Genomic DNA, 23,643 nt, shown 5'->3' with positions numbered 1-23,643 from the left:
GACGTGAAAGGTGCGGGCCCGGGGGGGCTGCGGGGGCCGCTCCCGGCGCTGCCCGGAGCCCGGCGCCGCTCGGCCGGGACCCCCCGCCCGTGTCTTCGCGGCCCGGCCGGTGTCACCGCGCGGCCACACCACGGGGGACAGCCCCCGCCACCGCCACCAGCCGGGGTGACAACCGGGCCACGAGTGGGGAGCGCGTCCTCTCGGGCCGGGGCTGGCGCCTTCCCGAGTCCCCTCCGGCCGAATCGTGTCACCTGGTGGCACCCCGCAGTGTCCCCACGGGCCGGGTCCCCTCCACCCCCCTGGCCGGAGATGCGGCTGCAGCCGGGCGGGGCCATCCCGGCGTTTTTGGGGACCCCCTTCTGCCGCCTGTCCCCATGCCAGCGCCCTCGCGGGGGCCTTGGTGGCCCCTGCCCGGCGGGCACGTCCCCGCCGCGTCCCTCCGTGCCTCAGTTTCCCCCGGAGCCGGTGATTGCTCCCTAATGGTAAATCCATACGGGATTAATGTCGCCGCGCGGGGGGCTGCAAAGGCCACCTCATCCGTCCTGGGCCTGGTGACAGCGGTCGATGGCGCTGGCGGGGGCTGCGGTGACAGGGCTGTGCTGGCGGCTCCGTGCCCGGTCTGGGGAAACTGAGGCAGCCGTGGCTGTGGGTGTGTCTGTCCCCTCCACTGTCCCCCACGGGCGGCGCGTGCCGGCGCCGTGGGTCTCGTCCCATGTGCCGTGTTCGTGTCCCTGGGTGGGGCTGGTGTCCCCGTGTCCCACTGTCACACCCCGAGGCTGTCTCAGGGCAGGGTTGTGTGCCATGGCTGCGTGTGACATCCCTGTCCGTGTCCCGTGTCCTGTGTGTGTAACATCCCTATGTCCCATGTCCTCGTGTGTGTGACATCCCTGTCCATGTCCCATATCCTCGTGTGTGTGACATCCATGTCCCATGTCCTCGTGTGTGTGACATCCCTGTCCATGTCCCATGTCCTCGTGTGTGTGACATCCCTGTCCATGTCCCATATCCTCGTGTGTGTGACATCCATGTCCCATGTCCTCGTGTGAGTGACATCCCTGTCCATGTCCCATGTCCTCGTGTGTGTGACATCCGTGTCCATTCCCTGTCCCCGTGCACCACGGTTGTGTCACATCCCTGTCCCTGTGCCATGGCTCCCTGTCACACCTGCCATGTGCCATTTTGTGTGTCCCGTCTCACCTGTCTCACCTGTCTGTGTGCCACGGTGCCCTGTCACCTCTGTGCCCCCGTCCCGTGCCCGTGTGGCATTGCCGTGTCCTGTGTCCGTGTCCCCGTGTCCCACCCGTGCCCCCACGCTCTGCCCTCCCCCGCCCCCCCGTGCCCCGGGCCGGGGGGCTGTGCCGGGGGACAGTGACAAGGTGCTGGCACGTGTCCCCCGGGTCCTGCGTGCCCGTGGGTTTGTCACGCGTGAGGGAGGAGCCACCAGCCCCCCTGGGGCTATAAAACCCCGGGCGGGCGCCGGAGCCGCCGTGTCCCCGGCACTGTCACCCCACGGCCAGGCCCCACCTGGCACCTCTGCCTCCGCCATCGTGAGTGCAGGGACGGGGCGGGGGGCCCGGGGGGTCCCCGAGGGGAGGTGGGGACCCCAGGAGGGACAATCGCCTCGGGGACCTGTGGGGTCTCTGGAGGGGAGGTGTCCCTTTGGGGGCACGAGGGTCTCTGGGGTGCTTTGAGGTGGGACGGCTCCCCTGGGGACACTGAGGGGGGGTCTCTGGGAGGGAGATGTCCCCGTGGGATATGGGGGGGGGAGTCCCGGGGGTGAAGGTGTCCCTCGAGTGGGGCTGGGGTCCCGGGTGGGGATGAAACAAACCTTCGGGGAGCTGGGGGTGCTCCGAGGGTGTGACATTCCCACAGGGGTGGGGTCCTGGGGTTTGGTGGGGGGCCGAGCTGGGTTGGGGGTCTCGAGGGGGAGGTGGGGGTGCCCCCCCGCAGCCACCGCCGCCCCCGGCCCCCCGTGCCCCGCAGATGGTGACGGTGACGTCCCCGCGGCCGTGGCGCGTGCTGGTGGCCGTGTCCCTGTGCGCCCTGCTGTGCCTGGCGGCCGCGTACCCCCCCAAACCCGAGAGCCCCGGCGACGACGCGTCCCCCGAGGAGATGGCGCGGTACTTCTCGGCCCTGCGCCACTACATCAACCTGGTCACCCGGCAGAGGTGAGCGCCGGCGGGGCGGACGCGCGTCCCCCTTGTCCCGCCCGTCCCTGTCCCCTCTGCGCGCCCCCGGGCTCGGGGGGTCCCCTCCGCACCCCCGTGCGCGCACCCGCGGGGTCCCCGCTGCTCACGCGCGTGCCCGTGTCTCACAGGTACGGGAAACGCGCCAGCCCCGGCGCCGCGGTGACGGAGCTGCTCCTGCGGGCCGGCGGTGACAGGTCACGGTGAGTGTCCCTGTCCCCGTCCCTGTCCCCATGGCCCCGCGGGCAGGGACAGGCGCTGCACCGCGGCCCACACCCCGCGCTGGGGGTCCCCGGGCTGTTTGGGGATCCCGGGGCAGTTTGGGGTCCCGGGGGGCTCAGGGGGTCTCGTCCCCCCTTTTCTCACACCAGCTCTTCCCGCAGGTACGATGACGACTCCTCGTGGTGACCGCCCCGCCCAGCCCCGTGTCCCCAAACCCTCCCCATCTCTCCAGGTCCCCCCGGGGGACCCAGGGCCAGCGCGGGACCCCGCGCTGGGGGGCCGGGGACCCCCAGAGCCCGGCCCGGGGGCGTCCCGCTGTCGGGGGGGCCCCCACCCCGTCCCCTCCCCAGCGCTGTCGGGGGTGTCCCTCCTGGTCCCTGCACGGCCCCGCAGCGACAATAAATGACACGATGGTGGCACGGCCGGGTCCGTGTGTGCGGGGCGGGGGGCGCGGGGGGCGCGGGGGGTGTCGGGGGGGTGTCGGGGGGTGTCGGGGAGATATCGGGGCGTGAGGAACAAGGGACGGCAGGTGTTAGGGTGCAGGGGGGGATTCAGGGGGGTGCGGAGGGGTTGGGGTGTCGAAGGAGGGGAGTGGAAGGGGGGAGGGAATTTTGGAGGAGGGGGCGCGTAGGGAAGGGTGGGAGTGGGGTGAGCGGGGGGCTGGGGCACACTGGGGTGCGCTGGGTGTGGGGTAATGGGGGGCACTGCCGGGGGGACCCAGCACTGGCGAATGTCGGGGTGCTGGGGGGGCCGTGATGAGCACGGGGGTTGGACACCCGCGGGGGTGCGGGGTGGGGGGCACTGGCGGGGGGTGCTGACACCATCGGGACCCCCGTGTGGGGACTGTGGCCGCCGGGGCTGTGCCACGGCCGGGGTCCCGTGTTTCTCTGTCCCCACACGTGGCCGTGGTGGGAGCCTGGGGACAGCCCCGTCCCCACGGCCGCAGCGGGGGTGATCCCCCCGTCCCCAACGTTACCTCCCTCATGCTCCGCCAGGATCCCCCCGGTCCCTCTGTCTGGCCCTCCACTGTCCCCCTGTCCCCTCTGTCCCTGCGTGGGGCCGGACATGCGTGTCCGTGTCCGGTCCCCTCCGGGAGCCCCCTGGGCGCAGGGTCAAACATTAACCAGAGCTGTGCCGGGGCCAGCTGTCCCTGTCACCCCCCACGGTGGCCCCTGTCCCCCCCTCCCCGCCCCACTGGGCACCTGGCCACAGGTGCGGCGTGGCAGGGTGACATCAGCGGGGACAGGGGGATATAAGCGCCAGCACGGCGGTGACAGCTGCGCCATCGAGGACCCGGCGTGTCAGGCAGCGTCCCCTCGTCCCGCCGTGTCCCCGCGTCCCCGTCCGAGGAAGAAGGTGAGCGGGGACGGGGAGCTGCGGGCGGTGTGAGCAGAGAGAGGGTGTGTGACACACAGGTGTGTGACAACAGGTGTGTGACAGACGGGTGTGTGACAAACAGGTGTGAGCAGAGAGAGGGTGTGTGACAAATGGGTGTGTGACAGACAGGTGTGTGACAGACAGGTGTGAGCAGAGAGCAGGTGTGTTACAAACAGGTGTGTGACAAACAGGTGTGAGCAGAGAACGGGTGTGCCGGGCACAGGGGCCTGACTGTGCCTGTGACACGCGTGTGCCACTGTGCAAGGCTGAAGGTGTGCAGGGGTGGGACAGGTGGGAGTGTGAAGGTATGCGCAGGTGTGCGTGTGTAAGTGCGTTCAGCTGTGTGCAGGTGTGCGAGTGCTGTGTGTGCAGGTGTCTGTGGTGTGTACAGGTGCGTGCAGGTGTCCTGTGTGCAAGAGTGTGGTGTGTACAGGTGTGTCCAGCTGTGCGCAGGTGCGTGCGCCACGTGCAGGTGTGTGCAGGTGTGCGAGTGCTGTGTGTGCAGGTGCGTACAGGTGCGCGCAGGTGTCCGAGCACACCGTGCCCCGTCCCCACGCGTGTCCCCGTGTCGCTGCGGCAGCCATGGCCCCGCGGCTGCTCTTGGTGGCCTGCGCGGTGGTGGCGCTGCTGCCGCTGCGGCTCCGCGCGGCCCCGGCGCAGCCCGCGTACCCCGGCGACGACGCGCCCGTGGAGGATCTGCTGCGCTTCTACAACGACCTGCAGCAGTACCTGAACGTGGTCACCCGCCCGCGGTGAGCAGCGCCCCGGGGGTGGCCGTCCCGACGTGCTCTCTGTCGCGACACGCTCCCTTATCGCGATGCGCTCCCCATTCCGACGTGCACCCATCATGATGCGCTTCCCTTCGTGACACCTCAGTGCGCTCCCTGTCACGACACGCTCCCTGTCACACTCCCTATCGGGACACACTCCCTGTCCTGTCCCCCTATCTCCTGTCCCCTGTCCCCCTGACCCCTGTCCCGCTGTCGCGCCGTCCCCCTGTCCCGCCGTGCCCCTCTCCCTCTGTCCCCTGTCCCGCTGTCCCCTGTCCCGCTGTCCCGCTGTCCCCCCGTCCCCCTGTCCCGCTGTCCCCCCTATCCCCGTGCCCATAACCGTCCCCGTTGCAGGTACGGGAAGCGGGCAGGTGTGCGAGCGCTGGGCGAGGAGCCCCTGGGCGCCCCGGGGTGCTGAGCCCCAGGTAAGGGACGGAGGGGGCGGCAGGAGCCCCCCGAGGCTGTCCCCGGCCCCGGTGTCCCCAGCGGGGACAGCCTGGGGGGGAACGGGGACTCTGGGGGGACACGGGACCGGGGGGACCCGGGGGGCCCTGAGGGTGTCAGGGTGGGGGACACGGGACCGGGGGGACCCGGGGGTCTCTGGGGAAGGGGACACGGGGCTGGGGGACCCTGCGTGAGCCCCCCTTTTGTTTCAGGGCCAGCGCCGGGGCCGAGCGGGTGGAGAAGCGCAGAAGGTGCCGGCCCCCGCCCACCCTGCACCCCCGGCCCCCCCAGAGCCGGGAGTGACCCCCGGCAATAAAACCCCCCTGCAGCCGCCGCCTGTCCTGCCTCTGCCTGCCGGGGACACTGGGGACACCGGGGACACCGGGCTGGGGGACTGGGTACACCGGGGACACTGGGGACACCAGGCTGGGGGACTGGGGACACTGGGGGTGTCACATACGCTGAGTCTGGGGACCGTGGTGGTGCTGGGGACAGAGGTGGTGGCTTTTGGGATGCTGGGGACACTGGGGACACCGGGGGCACTGAGGGTGTCAGGGACACTGGTGCTGGCCGTGCTGGGTACACTGGAGACACCGAGTGACTGTGCTGGGGATACTGGGGGTGCTGGCACCGTGGACACGCCTACGCGGCCGCCCCTGTCGCTGTCCCTGTCGCTGTCCCCGTCCTGTCGGTGCCAGTCGCGCGTGTCCCGCCGCTCCGCCGCGATGCCGGCGGCCGCCCCCGCCTCGGTCACGGGTGAGTGTGCCCCGGGCACGCCCAGGCCTGGCACACGCGTGTGCAAGGGGACGGGGGCCGCTCCTGCGGGGGTGGGCGCCGCGCGAGTGGGAACCCGAGTGCGCGCCTTCGTCCGCGTGCGTGTGCGCGCATCCGCGTGAGCGTGCGTTGCACGCGGGCGAGGCGCGGCCCCTTTAAATCCGCGCTCCCGCCCCCCTCCCACCGCCCCCTTAAAGGGGCCGAGCCCCCGCCGGCCCCCTCCCCACGCCGCGGGACGCTGGGGGGGCTCCCACCCGCCGGCGGGCGGGTGTGCAAGCGCGGGTGTGCAAGCGCGGGTGAGCGGGCACGGCGGGGGGAGCGCGCGGGGCACGGCGGGGGGAGCGGGGAGCGCGCCCGGGGGTTTGCACGCGAGCGGGAGCGCGCTGGCACGGGGGCGCGCGTGTCAGCGAGGCCGCGCACACGCGTGTGCAGCGCGCGGCGGTATTGGGGGGGGTGTTGCCCGGGTCCGCACGCGCGCGTGAGCGCGCTCAGGTGGTTCGCACGCGTGGGCGCCGATGTGCGCGTGCACGCGCGGGTGATGCCCGTGCACGAGCCGTGCTCGCGCGTGTGAGCTCACGCCGCCCCCCCCCACTCGCCCCCCAGCCCCCTCCCCGCCGCCGGGTGTGCAAAGCAGCGGGAGCGCGCCCGATGCACACGCGTGTGCAAGGCGGGGGGCGCGGGCCCGGCGCGGGTGGGGGCCCCACGCGGGGCCGGGGGGGCGCGGGGGGGCGGCGGTACCCGGATCTGGGGCGGGGGAGAGCGGCCCCGCAGCCATGAGCCGCCCCGGCCCCGGGTCCCCGCCGCCCGCCCCGGGCCCCGCCCGCGCCCCCCCGGCGCCCCCAGGTACGGGGGGCTGCCAGAGGGGCCGGGGGCGATGCCGCGGGGGGGGCGATGCCGCTCGGGGGGCGGCGCGGGGCGGGGATGCGGCGGGGAATGAGCCGGGGGGGAGCGATGGGGTTGGGGGGCCCGGGTGGTGCTGTGACCCCCCCTCGATGTGGAGGGGGGCTGATGGATGCCCCCCCCGCCCCTCCCGGCTCCATCGCCATCGTCCCCCGCCATTGCAGCGCAGCCGCGCAGCCGCTCCCGCCCCCGCGGCCCCGGATGCGGCCCCCCCAAATTGCATCGACTCCCCAAATTGCATCGCGCCCCCGCCCCGAGCTGATGCCCCCCCCCCCATTGCATCACCCCCCCTTCCATTGCCCCCCTTTAGTCGTCACCCCCTCCCGCTGCGCCGTGCTCCGGGGGGATTGTCACTCCCCGGTGACAATCTGGGGAGGGGGCCGTCCCAGTGTCCCTCCGGCTGAGCGGGGGGGGGAACATTTCCGTGCTCCCAGAGGACACTTGTAATGGGGGGGTCGGGGGTTGCAGTGACAGGACTGGGGGGGGGGGACACACGAGCATCCCCGGCTGCACTTTCACCCACCTTGCTGCTCCTCCCCCTTCCCCACTCCGTGTCCCCTCCCCGTGTACCCCCCCCAGCCATGCAGCAGGTCCTGGACAACCTGATGGGGCTCCCGGGGTCCCCGGGGGTGGCCGACCTTGACCTCATCTTCCTCCGCGGCATCATGGAGAGCCCCATCGTCCGCTCCCTGGCCAAGGTACGGCGGCTCGGGGGGCGCGGGACTCCCCCCGCGGCACCCCCGGGTGACCCCCCGGGTGACCCTCCCTGCGTGTGTGTGTGCGTGTACACCGGGGACGCTCCGGTGTGTGTGTGTGTCACCTCCGAGGGGTCCCTGTTCCCTCCCCCTGGGGGTCCCCAATCCCCCCCAGCGCCCCCAGTTCCCTCCGTCCCTGGGGGTCCCCAAACTCCCTGAGGGTCCCCAAGAGCTCTGTTGTCCCTCACCGCAGGTCCCCTGGGGGACGGGTCCGTAATCCCCTGGGCCCCTCCAAGTGTCTCCAACCCCTCCTGGGGTCCCTCATGTCCCCCCCGCCTCCGGGGGTCCCCAATCCCCCCCCGGGATCCTTGGTGGGACAGTTCCCTGATCCCCCTCACCCTCTGGAGATCCCAAATCGCCCCGGGGGCCCCAACCCCCCCCCCCGTCCCTTGGGGGTCCCCGCCCTCACCCGCCCGTCCCCGGGGTGTCCCCGCGGTGTCCCCAGGCGCACGAGCGGCTGGAGGAGCGGAAGCTGGAGGCGGTGCGCGGGGACAACCTGGCGCTGGTGCAGGAGATCCTGCGGGACATCGGGCGCCTGGCGCGGCCCGACGTGCAGGCGGCGGCGGCGGAGCTGGCCCGGATCCTGCGGGAGCCGCACTTCCAGGTGCGTGTGACACCGCCGGGACCCTCCGTCCCGTGCCAGGCGTGTGCCAGGCGTGCGCCAGGCGTGCGCCAGGCGTGCGGGGCACGGCGGTGACCCCCATCCCCGCCCGTCCCAGTCGCTGCTGGAGACCCACGACTCGGTGGCCGCCAAGAGTTACGACCCCCCCCCGAGCAGCCCCGGCCCGGAGGCGTCGCTGGGGTCGCAGCCGGTGCCCCCCGACGCCGTGCGCATGGTGGGCATCCGCAAGGCGGCCGGGGAGAACCTGGTGAGCCCGGCCGGGGGCGCTGGGGGGGCTGCGGGGGGTGATGGGGGTACGTTTTGGGGCGCTGGGAGGTTTTGGGGGGCTGGAGAGCGTTGGGGCGTTGCAGGGAGGTGGCGACGTTGGTAGCATTGGGGGGCATTGGGGGGTAATGGAGCGTTTTGGGGTGCATTGCGGGGTGCCGGGTAGCTCTTTAGGGTGGCCGGGAGCATTTTGGGGTGCCGGGTGGTTTTTAGGGTGGGTGGGAGCATTTTGGGGTGCATTGCGGGGTGCCGGGTAGCTCTTTAGGGTGGCTGGGAGCGTTTTGGGGTGCCGCGGCCACAGCGGGCTGTCTGTGGGGTGCCGGGCGGGGGTCGCGAGTGCCGCGGGGGTGTTGCCGGCGGGGTCTGAGCGGGGCTGTCCCCTCAGGGGGTGACGTTCCGCGTGGAGCGGGGGGAGCTGGTGATCGCCCGCATCCTGCACGGGGGGATGGTGGCGCAGCAGGGGCTGCTGCACGTCGGGGACGTGATCCGCGAGGTGAACGGGCGCGAGGTGGGCAGCGACCCGCGGGCGCTGCAGGACAGCCTGCGCCACGCCAGCGGCAGCGTCGTGCTCAAGATCCTGCCCAGCTACCAGGAGCCGCACCCGCCCCGCCAGGTACCGCCCCGCATCCCGCCCTGCATCCCAGTGTGCATCCCAACCCTGTATCCCAACCTGTGTCCCGGTGTGCATCCCAACCCTGTATCCCAACCTGTGTCCCGGTGTGCATCCCAAGGTGCATCCCACCTTGTATCCGATCCTGCATCCCAATCCTGCATCCCAACCTTGCATCCCTACCTGAATCCAATCCTGCATCCCGCCCCACATCCCACCTTGTATCCCCACCTGCATCGAGCCCACATCCCAATCTGTATCCCAATCCTGCATCCCAATCCTATGTCCCGCACTCACCACCCTGTGTCCCCGTCCCCGTGTTGTCCCCAGAGCCCCATGAGCCGCAGTCCCCCTGTCCGTGCCGTGTGTCCCTTGGCTGGTGGGACCCCCGTGTCCCCTCCCGTGTCCCCCCCGTGTCCCTCCCGTGTCCCCGTCTCAGCCGGGCACTGGCGGTCCCTGCCCTGTCCCTGTCCCCACACAGCTGTGCCCTGTGCCCTCCCTGTGCCAGCCACCCCCGTCTCCGAGGGGACAAAGCGGCGCTGTCCCCGCGTGGGCTGTCCCCGCGTGGGCTGTCCCCGCGTGGGCTGTCCCGGCCGGGGCTGTCGCTGTCCCCGCCGGGGCTGTCGCTGTCCCCTCGCTGCCGCCGGCGCGGTGCCCCGCGTGTCCCCGCACGTCCCCATGTGCGCCATCGCGGGCGCGGCGCTGGCGGCGCTGGGGACGCTGCTGTGCCTGTCGGTGGCCCTGGGGCTGTGCCTGGGGGTGGCCGTGGTGGTGGCCTGGGGCGCGGCGGCGGCGGCCGGGGCTCTCTGCGTGTGCGCGGGGGCCGTGCGGGGCTGGCTGCGCAGGGCGCGGGGGGCACACCCCGGCCTGGGGGGCTCCTCGGGGTGACACGGGGTGACGCTGAGGCACCGGGCGGCGGCACGGGCGGTGCGATCCCCCCCTGATCCCCCCCCGCCCCCTCCCCGGGTGTCCCCAGGTGTTTGTCAAGTGTCACTTCGACTACGACCCGGCCACCGACAGCCTCATCCCCTGCAAGGAGGCCGGGCTTAAGTTCATGGCCGGGGACCTGCTGCAGATCGTCAACCAGGATGACCCCAACTGGTGGCAGGTCAGGGGGGCCCTGGGGGGGCGGTCGGGGGGGATTGGGGCTCTTTGGCTGCGGAGGGCGAGGGGGTGTTGGGTTGGGAGGTTCTGGGGGAGATCGAGGGGTCCCGGTGGGCTTGGGCTGTGCCTGGGAGAATTCCTATCTACTGGGGAGTCCCTGGGGCTCGGGGGGTGCCCTTGGAGCTGGGGGGGGGGGCTACTTGGGAACTGGGGGGATCCCTGGAGCAGGGGAGGGTCCCTGGGAATTCGGGGATTTCCCGGAGCTCGGGATGTGTGTCCCTATCGGGATTTGGGGGTCCCTGGAGCTGAGGGGCTCCTGGAAACTGGGGGAGCCCCTGGAACTGGGGCAGTTCAATGGGAACCTGGGGGGCTCCCCGGAGCTGGGGGTGCTCCCTGTGGGGTCGGAGGGGTCTCGGGAGCCCAAGGGGGTCCCCACGCGTGGCTGTGTGTCCCCAGGCGTGCCACGTGGAGGGTGGCAGTGCGGGGCTGGTGCCCAGCCAGCTGCTGGAGGAGAAGCGCAAAGCCTTCGTCAAACGGGACGGGGAGGTGGCGCCCACATCTGGTACGGGGACATCGCCCTGGCCGCGGGGACATCGCGGGGACATCGCGGGGACATCGGACTTGGCAGGCTGGGGGATGGGAGGGGGAGCACGGCGGGTCCCCTGCGCCCTGTGACAACGTCCCCGCCGGCCCAGGGTCCTGTCCCCAAGGCAGTGTCCCACAGGAAAGTCCCCGATCCTCAGGGTGATGTCCCCATGGCCCTGTCCCAGCTCCTGTGCCGGGGTGCTGTCCCCGTCCCCACCCCATCCCTGTCCCCACCCCGTCCCTGTCCCCATCCCATCCCTGTCCCCGTCCCGTCCCCATTCTGTCCCCATCCCTGTCCCTGTCCCCGTCCCACCCCTGTCCCCATCCTGTCCCTGTCCCCATCCCATCCCTGCCCCCCTCCCTGTCCCTGTCCCCAGCCCATCCACCCTCCCGCCCTCCAGGGGCCCTGTGCGGCAGCCTCAGCGGGAAGAGGAAGAAGAGGATGATGTACCTGACGACGAAGAACGCCGGTGAGTGTCCCAGGGCACTCCCCGGGGAGGCGCCGGTGGCACCCGCGGGGACGGGGTGCCCTAGGGACCCCGGGGACGGTGCCAGCGCTGTCCCCCGCCCAGAGTTCGACCGGCACGAGCTGCTGATCTACGAGGAGGTGGCGCGGATGCCGCCGTTCCGCCGGAAAACGCTGGTGCTGATCGGGGCCCAGGGCGTGGGGCGCCGCAGCCTCAAGAACAAGCTGATCATGTCGGACCAGGCGCGCTACGGCACCACCATCCCCTGTGAGCGGCCCTGTCCCTGTCCCCAATGCCGTCACCCTGTCCCCTGGGCTGCCACCTCTGTGCTCCATCATCGTCCCCGTCCCCTGTGCTCATGTCTCTCCCCTGCCAGTGTCCCTGTCCCCTGTGCTCATTCCTGTCCCCTGCCAGCCTCCCTGTCCTCTGCCAGTGTCCCTGTCCTCTGCCAGCCTCCCTGTCCCCTGCCAGTGTCCCTGTCCTCTGCCAGCCTCCCTGTCCCCTGTGCTCATCCCTGTCCCCTGCCAGCCTCCCTGTTCCCTGCCAGCATCCCTGTCCCCTGCCAGTGTCCCTGTCCCCTGAGCTTCCCTGTCCCCTGAGCCACCAGCCCTGTGCTCCATCATCGTCACTGTCCCCTGTGCTCATCCCTGTCCCTGCCAATGTCCCTGTCCTCGCCTCATTCCCACCCCTGCAGCCATCCCTGTCCCCTGCCAGCATCCCTGTCCCCTGTGACCGCCCCTGTCCCCCGTGACCACCCGGGTCACTCCGGTGTCCCCCCCCGCGGCAGACACGTCCCGGAAGCCGAAGGAGAGCGAGCGGGACGGGCAGGGCTATCGCTTCGTGTCGCGGGGCGAGATGGAGGCCGACATCAAGGCGGGCCGGTACCTGGAGCACGGTGAGTACGAGGGGAACCTCTACGGCACCAGGATCGACTCCATCCGCGCCGTGGTGGACGCGGGCAAGATGTGCATCCTGGACGTCAACCCGCAGGTGGGGAACACGGCCGGGGGGGGACAGGGGACACCCCCGGATCCCCCCCGGCCGCGGGGCTGAGCGCTGTGCCCCCCCCGCCCCGCCCAGGCCGTGAAGGTGCTGAGGACGGCGGAGTTCGTGCCCTACGTGGTGTTCATCGAGGCGCCCGGGCCCGAGAGGCTGCGGGCCATGAACCGCGCGGCGCTGGAGAGCGGCGTGGCCACCAAACAGCTCACGGTGGGGGCCCGGGGGGGCCGGGGGGGCCCGGAAACTGAGGCAGGTTTGGGGAGCAGGAGGAGAACACACAGCTCAGGATGGGTATTTCTCATCCCTGTGGGTGAAGGGGAAACTGAGGCAGGTTTTGGGGCACCAGGAGGAGGACACACAGCTCAGGATGGGTGTCCCTCACCATCCCTGGGAGTGAAGGGGAAACTGAGGCAGGTTTTGGGGCGCAGGAGGCTGACGCTCAGCGCACGGTGGAGGAGAGCAGCCGCATCCAGCGCGGCTACGGGCACTACTTCGACCTGAGCCTGACCAACGACGACCTGGAGCGCACCTTCGGGCGCCTGCGCGAGGCCATGGAGCACCTGCGCCTGCAGCCCCAGTGGGTCCCCGTCACCTGGGTCTATTAGGGACCCCCAAACCTTCCCCTCAACCCCCCCGACCCACCCGGGAGGGCTGGGGGGGGCCGAGGGGGGTCGTGTCTCCCCCAGCGGTGTGATGAGCTGGCCGTGCTCAGCCCCGCGGGGGGGTCCCTGCAGAGCCCCCCCAGCCCAGGCCCGGCCCCGCTGTGCCCCCTGCGCTGCCCCAAATCTGGGAGGGGCGGGAGCAGCCGGGGGGGCGCAGCCCCCACACAGCCAAGTCACTGCCAGAACCTGGGGGAGCCCCCCGGCCCCAGGTGGGGACCCTCAGGATTGAGGATGGGGGTGCAGGGTTTGGGGGGGGGGTCACACCCAGAAGCTTCTCGGGTGTCCCCTCCCTGTCCCCCAGGCCACAACCCCCCCCGAGGACCCCCTTCTCCCTTTCCCAGGGTGGGGGTCCCTCATTGTCCCTTGTGTCCCTGTCACCCCTTTCCCGGGTAGCAATAACCCCCTCCCCAGGCCCTGTAATTAACCCTTAATTGACCCTTAATTAACCTTGTAATTAACCCCATGGGGGGCTGTGGCAGGGGACTCGCTGGGGAGGGTCTGGGGTGGTGCCACGGGCTGTCCCCAAGGGACAGGGGGGACGCGGGGGGCGCAGGGTGTGTCCTCGTGTCCCCCCAGCCCCTGCCGCCGTTTCCTCCTTTTTGGTACTTTGCTGTGAATTTTATTAAAGGAGAGAAAACCGGGTTTGTCCCTTGTGCTGAACGCCAGGGGGGGCTGGTGTCGTCACCTGTGTCACCTGTGTCACCTGTGTCACACCTGCCGCCTCACCCCGGCCCTGTCCCACCTGGTGCTGATGGATTTTTATCTGCAAATCGCCGTTTCCCACCAGTTTGGGACCGGGAGGAGCCGGGGTGGGGTGCGGGTGAGTGTGTCACACGCGTGTCACCTTGCACACGCACGGGGGCCCTTCCTTGGTGCTGCCGGGAGGGCTCAGCAGCGCCACGGGCACCGGGGGGGCTGTGGGCATGCAAGGAGGTGTGTGGGAGTGTGTGGGTGTGCAAGGGAGGGTGTGTGGGTGTGCAAGGGGGCTTTGGCTCCTCGCACGAGCGTGGGTGTGACACTGTTTGTGTGTGCAGCGCCCGACCCAGCGGTGACACGCACGTCCCCACCCCGTGCACACGCGTGGGCACCTCCTACGGGCTGCCACGGCTGTGGGGTGACATTATAGGATGTCACAGGGTGCCATGGCCTGGGGGTGACATTATGGGATGTCACAGGGTGCCATGGGGTGCTATGGGGTGCCATGGCCGTGGGGTGACATTGTAGGATGTCACAGGGTGTCACAGGGTGCTGTGGGGTGCCATGACCATGGGGTGACATTGCAGGGTGTCACAGGGTGCTGTGGGGTGCCGTGACCATGCGGTGACATTGCAGGGTGTCACAGGGTGCTGTGGGGTGCTGTGACCATGGGGTGACATTGCAGGGTGTCACAGGGTGCTGTGGGGTGCTGTGACCATGGGGTGACATTGCAGGGTGTCACAGGGTGCTGTGGGGTGCCGTGACCATGGGGTGACATTGCAGGGTGTCACAGGGTGCTGTGGGGTGCCGTGCCCGTGGGCGCCGTGTCCAGGAGCTCTGTATCTTTAAGCAGGGCTGTCCCTAAAGCCGCTGCACCGACCCGTCCATAATCCCCATGTCCCTAAGCCGCCGTGGCTATAAGGGCTGGGGCGGCACACGCCGGGCGGTGCCGTGTCCCTGTGTCCCTGTGTCCGTGTCCCCGCAGAGCCACCCGCGGTGACAGCCATGTGGCCCACGTTGCTGCTGCTGCTGCCGCTGGCCCTGGCCCTGCTGGCCCTGGCCCGGGTCACCCATCGCCTGCTGGCCCCGTCCGGCAGCCCCTTCTCAGGGCCACCCCTGGAGCCACCGCGGCCGCTGGTGACCGACCAGCGCGCCCGGGACAGGGTGCTGAAGCGGGGTGAGTGTCCCTGCGTGTGTCCGTGGGTGCCGTGTGTGTCCCCCGGCGGTCACTGTCACACGCGTGTGTGTGTGTGTGTGTGTGTGTGCTCAGCGTTCAGCCCCCAGCGCGTGCCGGACCGCCTGGACGCCGTGGTCATCGGCAGCGGCGTGGGGGGCCTGGCGGTGGCCGCCACCCTGGCCAAGGCCGGACGGAGGGTGCTGGTGCTGGAGCAGCACGACCAGGCCGGGGGCTGCTGCCACACCTTCCAGCAGCACGGCGTCGAGTTCGACGTGGGTAAGGCCCTGGCACCTCCCTGGCACCCCCTGTCACCCCCTTGTCACTGTCTGTCACCCCCTGTCACTCTCTGGTACCCCCCTGTCCCCCCCGTCCCCCCCCGTCACCCCCTTGTCCCTGTGGCCCCTCTGTGAACCTGCTGCCAGCCCCGGTGTGTGCAGTGCCTGTGTCCCTGCCGTGTCCCTTCCATGCCTGTGCCATGTCTGTCCCATGTCCATCCTGTGTCCCTGTCACATCCCTGCCATGTCCCTGCTATGTCCCTGCCATGTCCATCCGGTGTCCCTGTCACGTCCCTGCCATGTCCCTGTCACCCCAACGTCTCTCCCCCCCACCCCGCTCCTCAGTGTGACACCAGACAAAGCCAAACCCTGCTGCCACCGCGTGTCCCCCGTGTCCCCCCGCCGTGTCCCCACACCGCAGGCATCCACTACGTGGGGCAGCTGCACGAGGGGAGCCTCCTGCGGGTGGCCCTGGACCAGGTGACAGACGGGCAGCTGTGCTGGCACCGCCTGCCCGACCCCTATGACGAGGTGACCCTGGGGACCCGGAGCTACCGGCTGCGCTCCGGCAAGGTGGCCTTTGTCACCGCCCTGGAGGAGCAGTTCCCCGAGGAGAAGGCGGCCATCAGGGAGTTCATGAGGCTCTCCAAGGTGCGGCCCCGGGGTCACCTCCCCGCAGGGGTGGCGTGTCCCCCAAGGAGGGCTGGGGATGGTGGCACTGGTGGGGACGTGGCTGAGGGGGGACGTGGGGTGTTTGTGGTGGGGCTGTGGGGACAGTGGGGACACAGGTGACAACTGTGGTGAGGACATGGGTGATGGGTGAGGTGGGGAATGGTGGGGACAAAAGCACAGAGGGGACACAGAGGGGACACAGGTGATGGGCATGGTAGGGACAAGTCCTGGAGATAACCAGGACACAGATGCTGTGGGGACAGGTGGCCCTGGGGTCACGGCAGTGACACTCCTGAGGACGTGCTGGCGGCCAGGTCGGGCAGCGCTGCCGGTGGCACGTGGTGATGTCACACAGGTGACATCTCTGGCCCTACTCGGGCTGTCCCCAGGCCGGTGCGGGAGGTGACGGTGGCACCGCGGGTGTCCCGCAGGTGGCCTCGCGGCACGCGGCGCTGCTGGCCCTGCTGAAGCTGTCCCCGCGCTGGCTCGTCACCGTCCTGCTCCGCTCGGGGCTCCTGTCGCGCCTGTCGCCCGTGTTCCGCATGGCCGCCACCAGCCACAGCCAGGCCGCCGCCCGCCTCACCGCCAACCGCGACCTGCGCGCCCTGCTCGGATACCTCTTCTACGGTCAGCGCCCGCGGCGACACGGAGCGTCTGTCGCGACAGGGAGGGCGCCAGGCGGAGGAGGAGGGCGGTGCCGCGGTGGTGGAGGTTGTGTCACGACAGGGGGTGGCACCATCACGATACGGGCTGGGATGGGGGCGGCTGTGTCGCGGCGGGAAGGGCCGCGTCGTGACACAGCAGGGCCGCGTTGCACTGTGGGAGGGCTGTGTCGTGACAGTAGAAAGATGTGTTGTGGCAGGGCACAGTGGTGACAGGAGAGGGCTATGTCACGATAAGGCAGGGCGGTATCGTGGCATGTCGCGACACGGGGACGACTTTCCCCTCCCCGCCAGCCGTGCTGGTGTCCCGCTGTCGCCGCAGGCACGGCCCCGCGGGACTCGAGCTTCCTGGTGAGCGCTCTGATGGTTCACCACTACCAGCGCGGGGCCTGGTACCCGCGGGGCGGGAGCAGCGAGGTCGCCTTCCACGCCGTGCCCGTCATCGAACGCGCGGGGGGCGCCGTGCTCGTGCGCGCCCCCGTCACGCGCGTGCTCGTCGACGACACCGGCACCGCCCTGGGTGAGCTCCGCGACCCCACCAGGAGGGACGGGGACGCGGTGGCGGCGCCCCGAGTGTCCCCTGAGCCCCCCTGGTGTCCCCCCCAGGGGTGGTGGTGCGGGCGGGACCCAGCCAGGAGGAGCTGGAGGTCCGCGCCCCCCTGGTCATCTCCGACGCGGGGCTCTTCAACACCTTCGGCAAGCTGCTGCCCCCGCACCTGCGCTGCCACCCCGGTAAGGTGGCACCGTGTGCCCGTGTCCCCAGCGGCCTCGGTGTCCCTGACACCCCGGTGTCCCCTGCCCGGGCAGGGTTGGGTTTCACCCCTGTGTCCCCTGCACACCCAGGCCCAGGTGTCACCTGGTGTCCCCTGCACACCCAGGCCCAGGTGTCCCCCGCTGTCCCCGCAGGTGTCCGCTCCCGCCTGGCCATGGTCCGGCCGGGCATGGGCTCCTTCCTGGTGTTCGTGGGGCTGCGGGGCAGCGCGGCCGAGCTGGGGCTGCCCCCCACCAACTTCTGGATCTACCCCCACAACGACCTGGACGCCATGTGAGGGCTCCGGCACCCCGGGGGGGGGGGGGGGCGCGGTGGGTGGGGGGCACGGAGGGGACATCACGTCCCCGCTGTCCCCTCAGGATGACACAGTACGCTGCCCTGAGCCGCGACGACGTCCCCGACAACCTGGCCATGATGTTCATCACCTTCCCCGCCGCCAAGGACCCCACGTACGAGCAGCGGCACCCAGGTGCGGCCCCGGGGGAGACCCCCGTGCCCCCCCCAGCTCCCCTCGGCGGGCCCGGGGGCTCCACATTCCCTAGGGCGCGGGGTGGGCGCCGCCGCTCTCACCCACACTGGGGTGTCACCCTGCTGTCACCGGTGCCTGCCGGTGTCACCGGCTGTCCCCGCCCCACAGGCAGGTCCTGCATGACCATCCTGACCATGGCACGCTACGAGTGGTTCGAGGAGTGGGCCGGGAGCCGCCCCCGCCACCGCGGCCCCGAGTACCAGCGCTACAAAATGGACATCGCGGGGCGGCTGCTGGACAGGGCCCTGCTCCGCTTCCCGCACCTGCGGGACAAGGTGACCCAGGGACGGGCTGGGGGGTCCCAACAGGGCTGAGGTGACCCGGGGGACGGGCTGGGAGGGGTCCCAACAGGGCTGAGGTGACCCGGGGGACGGGCTGGGAGGGGTCCCAACAGGGCCGGGGTGACCCAGGGACGGGCTGGGGGGTCCCAACAGGGTCGGAGTGACACGAGGGGGGTCACCTGTGTCCCCTGACACGCAGGTGGAGTTCGTGGAGGCGGCGACCCCGCTGACCAACCAGCACTACCTGGGCGCGGCGCGGGGGGAGATGTACGGCACCGAGCACGACCTGCGCCGCTTCAGCCCCGCCGCCGTGGCCGCGCTCAGGCCCGACACACCCGTCAGGAACCTCTACCTGACAGGTGAGCGCCCGTGTCCCCATGCCCTGTGTCCCCACGGTCCGTGTCCCCACGGCCCGTGTCCCCACAGCCGGCTCCAGCCTCTGGGTGCTGTCCCCACAGCGGGTGGTTGTGGTGACATCCCCCGCGGCGGTGGCCCTGTCCCGCCCCGCGGGTGTCCCTGTCGCACGGTGGCTGTCCCCTGTCCCCAGGGCAGGACGTGTTCTCGTGTGGGCTGGCGGGGGCCCTGCACGGGGGGCTGCTCTGCGCCTCGGCCGTGCTGGGCCGCCTGCTCTACCTGGACCTGCTGCTCCTCAAGAGGAAAATCAAACGGCGGCGACAGGGCCGGCACACGGCGTGAGGGGACAGTGGGACCGGGGTCACCTGTCCTCGGGGACGTCTGTCCTTAGACATGCTTGTCCTCGGGGTCACCTGTGCTTGGGGATGGCCCCGGGCTGGGGGTGACTCCCACCTCGATAAACCCTGATGTCCCACTGGCCTGCACCTGTCTTTGGGGAGGGGATGGAGATGGGGGTGGGACAGGGACAGGGATGGGGACAGGGATGGGATGGGAACACAGACAGGGAACGGAGAGCGGGTTGGGATGGGGATGGAGACTGGAATGGGGACGGGGACAGGGAGCACCCACAGCTGGGGGTGAATGTGGGGTGCAGAACCCCCCTTAAACCTTCCCCCCTTCTCCCTCTGTGCTCCCTGAGCTCCCCCAGCCCCCCAGACCAGCAGAGCCCGGAATTCTTTGCGCTTTTAAATATGATAAATAGGGGGATTCTCAATGGGGCGGGGGGACAAGGGCCTGGGCCATCCGGGGGGTCCTGAAGGGTCCGTGTCCCTCTGAGTGAAGGGGAGAGTTGTCAGCAGATGTCCTTGGAGGGGGTCACCTCTAGGTCCGGGTGGTGAAGGGGGGCTGAGCTGTGGGGTTGTGGCCGCATTCGGGGCACGGCCCCTGGGGCAGGGGGTACAGGAAGGGCTTCGCTGTCACCTGAGGGCGAGGGGGGTGTTCAGTGTGGGGGGACACGTGACACACTCAGGGGGGTCCCCAGGGGTGGAGGGTGTCCCCCCTTTGTGGGCAAGGCAGCCCAGCACCCCATAACCACAGCACCCCATAACCCACAGCCCACATCCCACCACCCCGACCCCCACTCCGGGCTCGGCCCCTCCGGCCGGGCGGGACCCACCTCGCTGTAGGGCGGGGGCTCCAGCCCCACAGGCACGGCCCCACTGGGCAGACTGGGCAGCGCCGGCATCAGGGTCAGCGGGGGGGGCGCGGGGCCCCGGGGGTCTCCGTAGGGCGGGGCGGGCGAGGGGGGACCCTGCGGGTTCCTGTAGGCCGGGGGGGGCATGGGCTCCTGGCAGAGCTTGCGGAAGATGTGGAAGATGAGGAGGAGGACGGTGATGGCGATGAAGGTGATGGCGATGAGGAAGAACATGGCCCTGGGGACACCGAGAGGTGCGTGCTGGGGGCTGGCCTGTCCCCCCTCGCGGTGTCCGTCCCCCCTCCCAGCGCTGTCCCCACACCCGCAGGGCTCCCAGGGTGTCCCCACGTCCCCCAACCCCAGGACCCCCTGGCCCCCTGACAGTGACACGAGCCCGGTGTCCCTCGGCAGTGACTCGAGCCTGATGTCCCCCGGTGGCAGTGACACGTACCCAGTGTCCCCAGCAGTGACACGAGGCCGGTGTTCCCTCGGTGGCAGTGACACAAACCCGGTGTCCCCCGCAGCGACACAAACCCGGTGTCCCCCGGTGGCAGTGTCACGAACCCGGTGTCCCCCGGTGGCAGTGTCACGAACCCGGTGTCCCCCGCAGCGACACAAACCCGGTGTCCCCCGGTGGCAGTGACACGAACCCGGTGTCCCCTGCAGCGACACAAACCCGGTGTCCCCCGGTGGCAGTGACACGAACCCGGTGTCCCCCGGCGCCGTTGCGTCACGCCGGTGCCACAGCCGCCCTCTGCACCGGGGACACCCCACGGCCCCACACCCGCCGCCCTTTGCACCCTCCCTGCCCCACTGCGGACCTTGCCCTGGGTGGGGGGCCCGGGGACACCCCACCGTGGGGCAGTTTGGGGTGGTTTGGGCCCTTTTGGGGACATTTTTAAAGGGGGGGACCATGCCAAGGGGTGCTGGCACCCTGCCGAGAGGGGCTGTCCCCAAACTGGCGGTGAGCGGGTGGCCTGGGTGGGGCAGGGCGTGCTCAGGGTGACACAGACGGTGACAGGGTGACACAGGCAGTGACAGGGTGACACAGCCCCGCCGGGAGTGGCGCCCGGGCCGAGGGGAGGGCGAGGAGCCGGTGGTGAGGCCGAAGGAGCGGGATCCCCCCGCGGGTGTGAAGAGCCGCCGGCTCAGCACCGTAAGCTCCAAAATCCCATCAGAGCCCTGAGCCCCGTGCCGGGGTCAGTGCGGGGTGAGTGGGGAGTGATCCGGGGGATCCGGGGACGATCCTGGGGGTGATCCGGGGGGCGATCCGGGGGGCATCCAGGGAGTGATCCGGGGGATCCGGGGGGATCCGGGGACGATCCTGGGGGTGATCCGGGGGGCATCCGGGGGGATCCGGGGACGATCCTGGGGGTGATTCGGGGGGCATCCAGGGAGTGATCAGGGGGGATCCGGGGGGGATCCTGGGGTGACCCCAGGGGGATGCGGGGGTTACCAGAGGGGTGAATCAGGGGGTGATCCGAGGGGGATCCTGGGGTGACCCCAGGGGGATCCGGGGTGATCCAGGAGTTACCAGAGGGGTGAATCAGGGGGTGATCCGGGAGGTGATTCAGGGGTGATCCGGGGGGGACATGGAGATGATCCGGAGGTGCCCCACACCGCGCCCCCAGCCCCACAGCAGCAGGTGACAAAGCGGGTGAGCAGGCGGTGGCAGAGGGGACAAGGCTGGTGGGGGGCCATGGGGACGCTTTGTGGGGAGGGGTTGGAGCCCCGGAGGGCCGGGGGGATCGGGCTGCGGGATGCTCTAAGCAGGATCATCCCCCTAAGGGGTTTAGGGCTGCCCGGGGCACGGGGGCTTGGCCGCAGGGCTCGGGCTGCTCCGGCCGCCTAATTGGCTCAGGGGCTTAGCGGAGGATTTGCCACCACGTGTCCTCCCGTGCCCTGGTGGGGACCCCCCAAAATCGGCCTCCCGATGAGGACGAGCCCCACCTCAGCTGGTCGAACCCCCCTCTGCCCTGGCTGAGCTGAGTTTGCCGGGTCTCTGCTGCCGGGCACGGGGCTCCTTCATCCCCCCGGGGCCGGGTGCTGCCCCCCGAGCCCGGCCCGTGTCCCCTCGTGTCCCCCAGGGGATGAGAGGGTGCCCGGGGATCCTTTGGGCTCCTAATTCCACCACCAGGCGTGGGGAGGGTGGAATTAAATCCCGGCTGGAGGCAGCAACGTCCGCGACGCCAGGTGGGTGCTGGTGGGAACGGGAACAGGAACGGAGGGTGCACACACACATGGACACACGTGGAGACACATGGACACACGTGGAGACACACAGACACACCTGGACATGCATGGACACATAGACAGACACACGCAGGGACACACATGGTCACACACGCAGGGACACACATTGTCACACACACAGGGACACACACAGACACACGCAGGGACACACATGGTCACATGCAGAGGTGTTATAAATGATAAGCCGAATCCGTGAATTTAAAATATTAAATAATAAATTTATTAATAAAAATTTTTAAAAATCAAGAATTTTCGATATAGAAAAACCCCGACAAAGCCACAACCAAAGCTCAGTTCTGATCCCAGGAATCGGCGCTGGGTGAACCGCAGACCCTGTCCCTACGGCACAGAATCCCCCTCTGGGTCACAAATTCCGAGTGTGCAGGGCCCGTTTTTATACAGCTCTTTTGGGCTTGTGCAACCGATTACTTCATGGGTTCTATGTGTATGTGGTCCTCGATTCACATTCGTCTGGTTTCCTTTTTGGGTGTGAGTTCGGGGAATAGTTTTTCCCGGGGAGACATTAGTTTCTGTCCGGGTTTGCTGGAACCGGGTATTGAGATGTATGTCCTTGATGAGGTTGGGAGGATGGATACGCGGTGCTAAGCGCTCGGCTGATGACCGATGATGGCGGTGCTTATCTCCATCACCCATGGGTGGTGCCGATGATGGCGGTGCTTATCTCCATCACCCATGGGTGGCACCCTCCTTTCTTTCTCTGATGGGTGATTCTCTGCTTTTGGCCGAGGAATGTCTTCCCGGAACCCCGCACTCCTTACGCTTAAAAGTGTTTTACAGTGTCACACAAACTAACTCTACACGGGTTTAGAAAGTATTATAAAAAGAGAAAACACGAATTAATTCTACAATATCTATCACAGACACACACAGGGACACACAGACGGACACACAGACAGACACACATGGTCACACACAGTCACACACAGGGACACACACAGGGACACACACATGGTCACACATGGTCACACAGGGACACACACAGACACACACAGGGACACACACAGGGACACGCACATGGTCACACACAGGGACACACACAGACACACACAGGGGCACACACATACACACACACACACACAGGGACACTCACACAGGGACACTCACAGACACACACAGGGACACACACATGGTCACACACACAGGGACATACACGAACACACAGACAGACACACAGGGACACATACAGACACACAGGGGCACACACATAGACACACACACACAGGGACACACACAGGGACACACACATGGTCACACACATGGTCACACACACAGGGACACTCACAGGGACACACACAGTCACACACACACGGTCACACAGGGACACACACGGTCACACACGCACACCATCCCTGGCACACGCACCCGGTGCCTGCAGGGACGGCCGTGCCAGCCCCGCTCCCGCTGCCAAGGCTGCCACGGTGCCACCAGCCCCGGCGCAGGGACAAGCGCCATCCCCAGCCGTGTCCCCAAGTGACCCCGTCTCGCCGCTCTCGCCTTTCCCAGGCCAGGGCGGCGCCCCGGGATGGGACGCAGGGGACAGCCGGGCCTCGGTGCCACCCGGGCACGGCCAGGGCGGGGTGGGACGTGCGGCTGGCTGTCACCGCTGAATCCCGGTGGTGGTGCGGGGCCGGGAGGCCCCCGGGGGTCCCCGCGCTGTCCCGGCCCGTTCAGGGCCGCCCTGGCCGCGCTGCCGGCGCTCCCGGACACCGGCTTGTGTAAGTGGCGGGGACGGGGCACCCCCAAAGACGTGAGGCCCGGTGGCGGCTGCAGTGGGAGCCCCGCGGCGGGCCGGGCCCGGGGCCCCCAGGCGCTCCCGGTGTGCCTCAGTTTCCCTGGACGGGGGGGGGGCGGCGGTGTCCCCTCCCGTGTCCCTGTCCCCTCAGGGTGTGTGCACACACACGCCGTGCTCGCTGCCTTGTGCACACACGCGTGTACAAGCGTGTCCAGGTGTGCACAGGCGCACGCACGACCGGGACCCCCACGGGGACCCCGCCGCCGCTCCCCGGGCACCGCGA

General features: G+C 69.6%; 4 protein-coding genes across 5 annotated transcripts; all 4 read left to right on the top strand.

The window, feature by feature from the left end:
* Window positions 1-1,507: 1,507 nt before the first annotated feature.
* Window positions 1,508-2,792, top strand: LOC136301732 (peptide YY-like). Its single transcript, XM_066204922.1, has 4 exons — window positions 1,508-1,547; window positions 1,984-2,168; window positions 2,318-2,389; window positions 2,570-2,792. The coding sequence occupies exons 2-4, from the start codon at window positions 1,984-1,986 to the stop codon at window positions 2,592-2,594; spliced, it is 282 nt and encodes a 93-aa protein (XP_066061019.1). The 5' UTR covers window positions 1,508-1,547; the 3' UTR covers window positions 2,595-2,792.
* A 906-nt stretch (window positions 2,793-3,698) lies between these two features.
* LOC136301733 (pancreatic polypeptide-like) lies at window positions 3,699-5,332 on the top strand. Its single transcript, XM_066204923.1, has 4 exons — window positions 3,699-3,764; window positions 4,366-4,537; window positions 4,910-4,980; window positions 5,212-5,332. The coding sequence occupies exons 2-3, from the start codon at window positions 4,368-4,370 to the stop codon at window positions 4,971-4,973; spliced, it is 234 nt and encodes a 77-aa protein (XP_066061020.1). The 5' UTR covers window positions 3,699-3,764; window positions 4,366-4,367; the 3' UTR covers window positions 4,974-4,980; window positions 5,212-5,332.
* Window positions 5,333-5,997: 665 nt separating this feature from the next.
* Window positions 5,998-13,382, top strand: MPP2 (MAGUK p55 scaffold protein 2). Of its 2 annotated transcripts, XM_066204892.1 has the most exons (12): window positions 5,998-6,069; window positions 7,253-7,371; window positions 7,874-8,032; window positions 8,148-8,297; window positions 8,700-8,927; window positions 9,901-10,032; window positions 10,485-10,590; window positions 11,015-11,083; window positions 11,186-11,347; window positions 11,868-12,070; window positions 12,161-12,289; window positions 12,508-13,382. In XM_066204892.1, the coding sequence occupies exons 2-12, from the start codon at window positions 7,255-7,257 to the stop codon at window positions 12,682-12,684; spliced, it is 1,632 nt and encodes a 543-aa protein (XP_066060989.1). In that variant the 5' UTR covers window positions 5,998-6,069; window positions 7,253-7,254; the 3' UTR covers window positions 12,685-13,382. The 2 variants fall into 2 exon arrangements, with proteins under 2 accessions (XP_066060989.1, XP_066060990.1); XM_066204893.1 differs by lacking the exon at window positions 5,998-6,069 and having other exon boundaries at window positions 7,216-7,371; window positions 11,868-11,975; window positions 12,508-12,600.
* Window positions 13,383-14,442: 1,060 nt separating this feature from the next.
* On the top strand, window positions 14,443-18,627 carry LOC136301711 (all-trans-retinol 13,14-reductase-like). The gene is made up of 11 exons (XM_066204887.1): window positions 14,443-14,614; window positions 14,708-14,890; window positions 15,311-15,540; window positions 15,993-16,188; window positions 16,546-16,743; window positions 16,830-16,955; window positions 17,130-17,268; window positions 17,355-17,464; window positions 17,633-17,799; window positions 18,005-18,164; window positions 18,353-18,627. The coding sequence occupies exons 1-11, from the start codon at window positions 14,443-14,445 to the stop codon at window positions 18,499-18,501; spliced, it is 1,830 nt and encodes a 609-aa protein (XP_066060984.1). The 3' UTR covers window positions 18,502-18,627.
* Window positions 18,628-23,643: the final 5,016 nt, after the last annotated feature.

This window comes from Chamaea fasciata, unplaced genomic scaffold, assembly GCF_029207755.1.
Source record: "Chamaea fasciata isolate MVZ Bird 193981 ecotype frontalis unplaced genomic scaffold, bChaFas1.0.hap1 SCAF_27, whole genome shotgun sequence".
Lineage (NCBI taxonomy): Eukaryota > Metazoa > Chordata > Aves > Passeriformes > Sylviidae > Chamaea > Chamaea fasciata.
The sequence above is the reverse complement of the archived record's forward strand: the minus strand, read 5'-3'. Positions and strand labels throughout refer to the sequence as shown.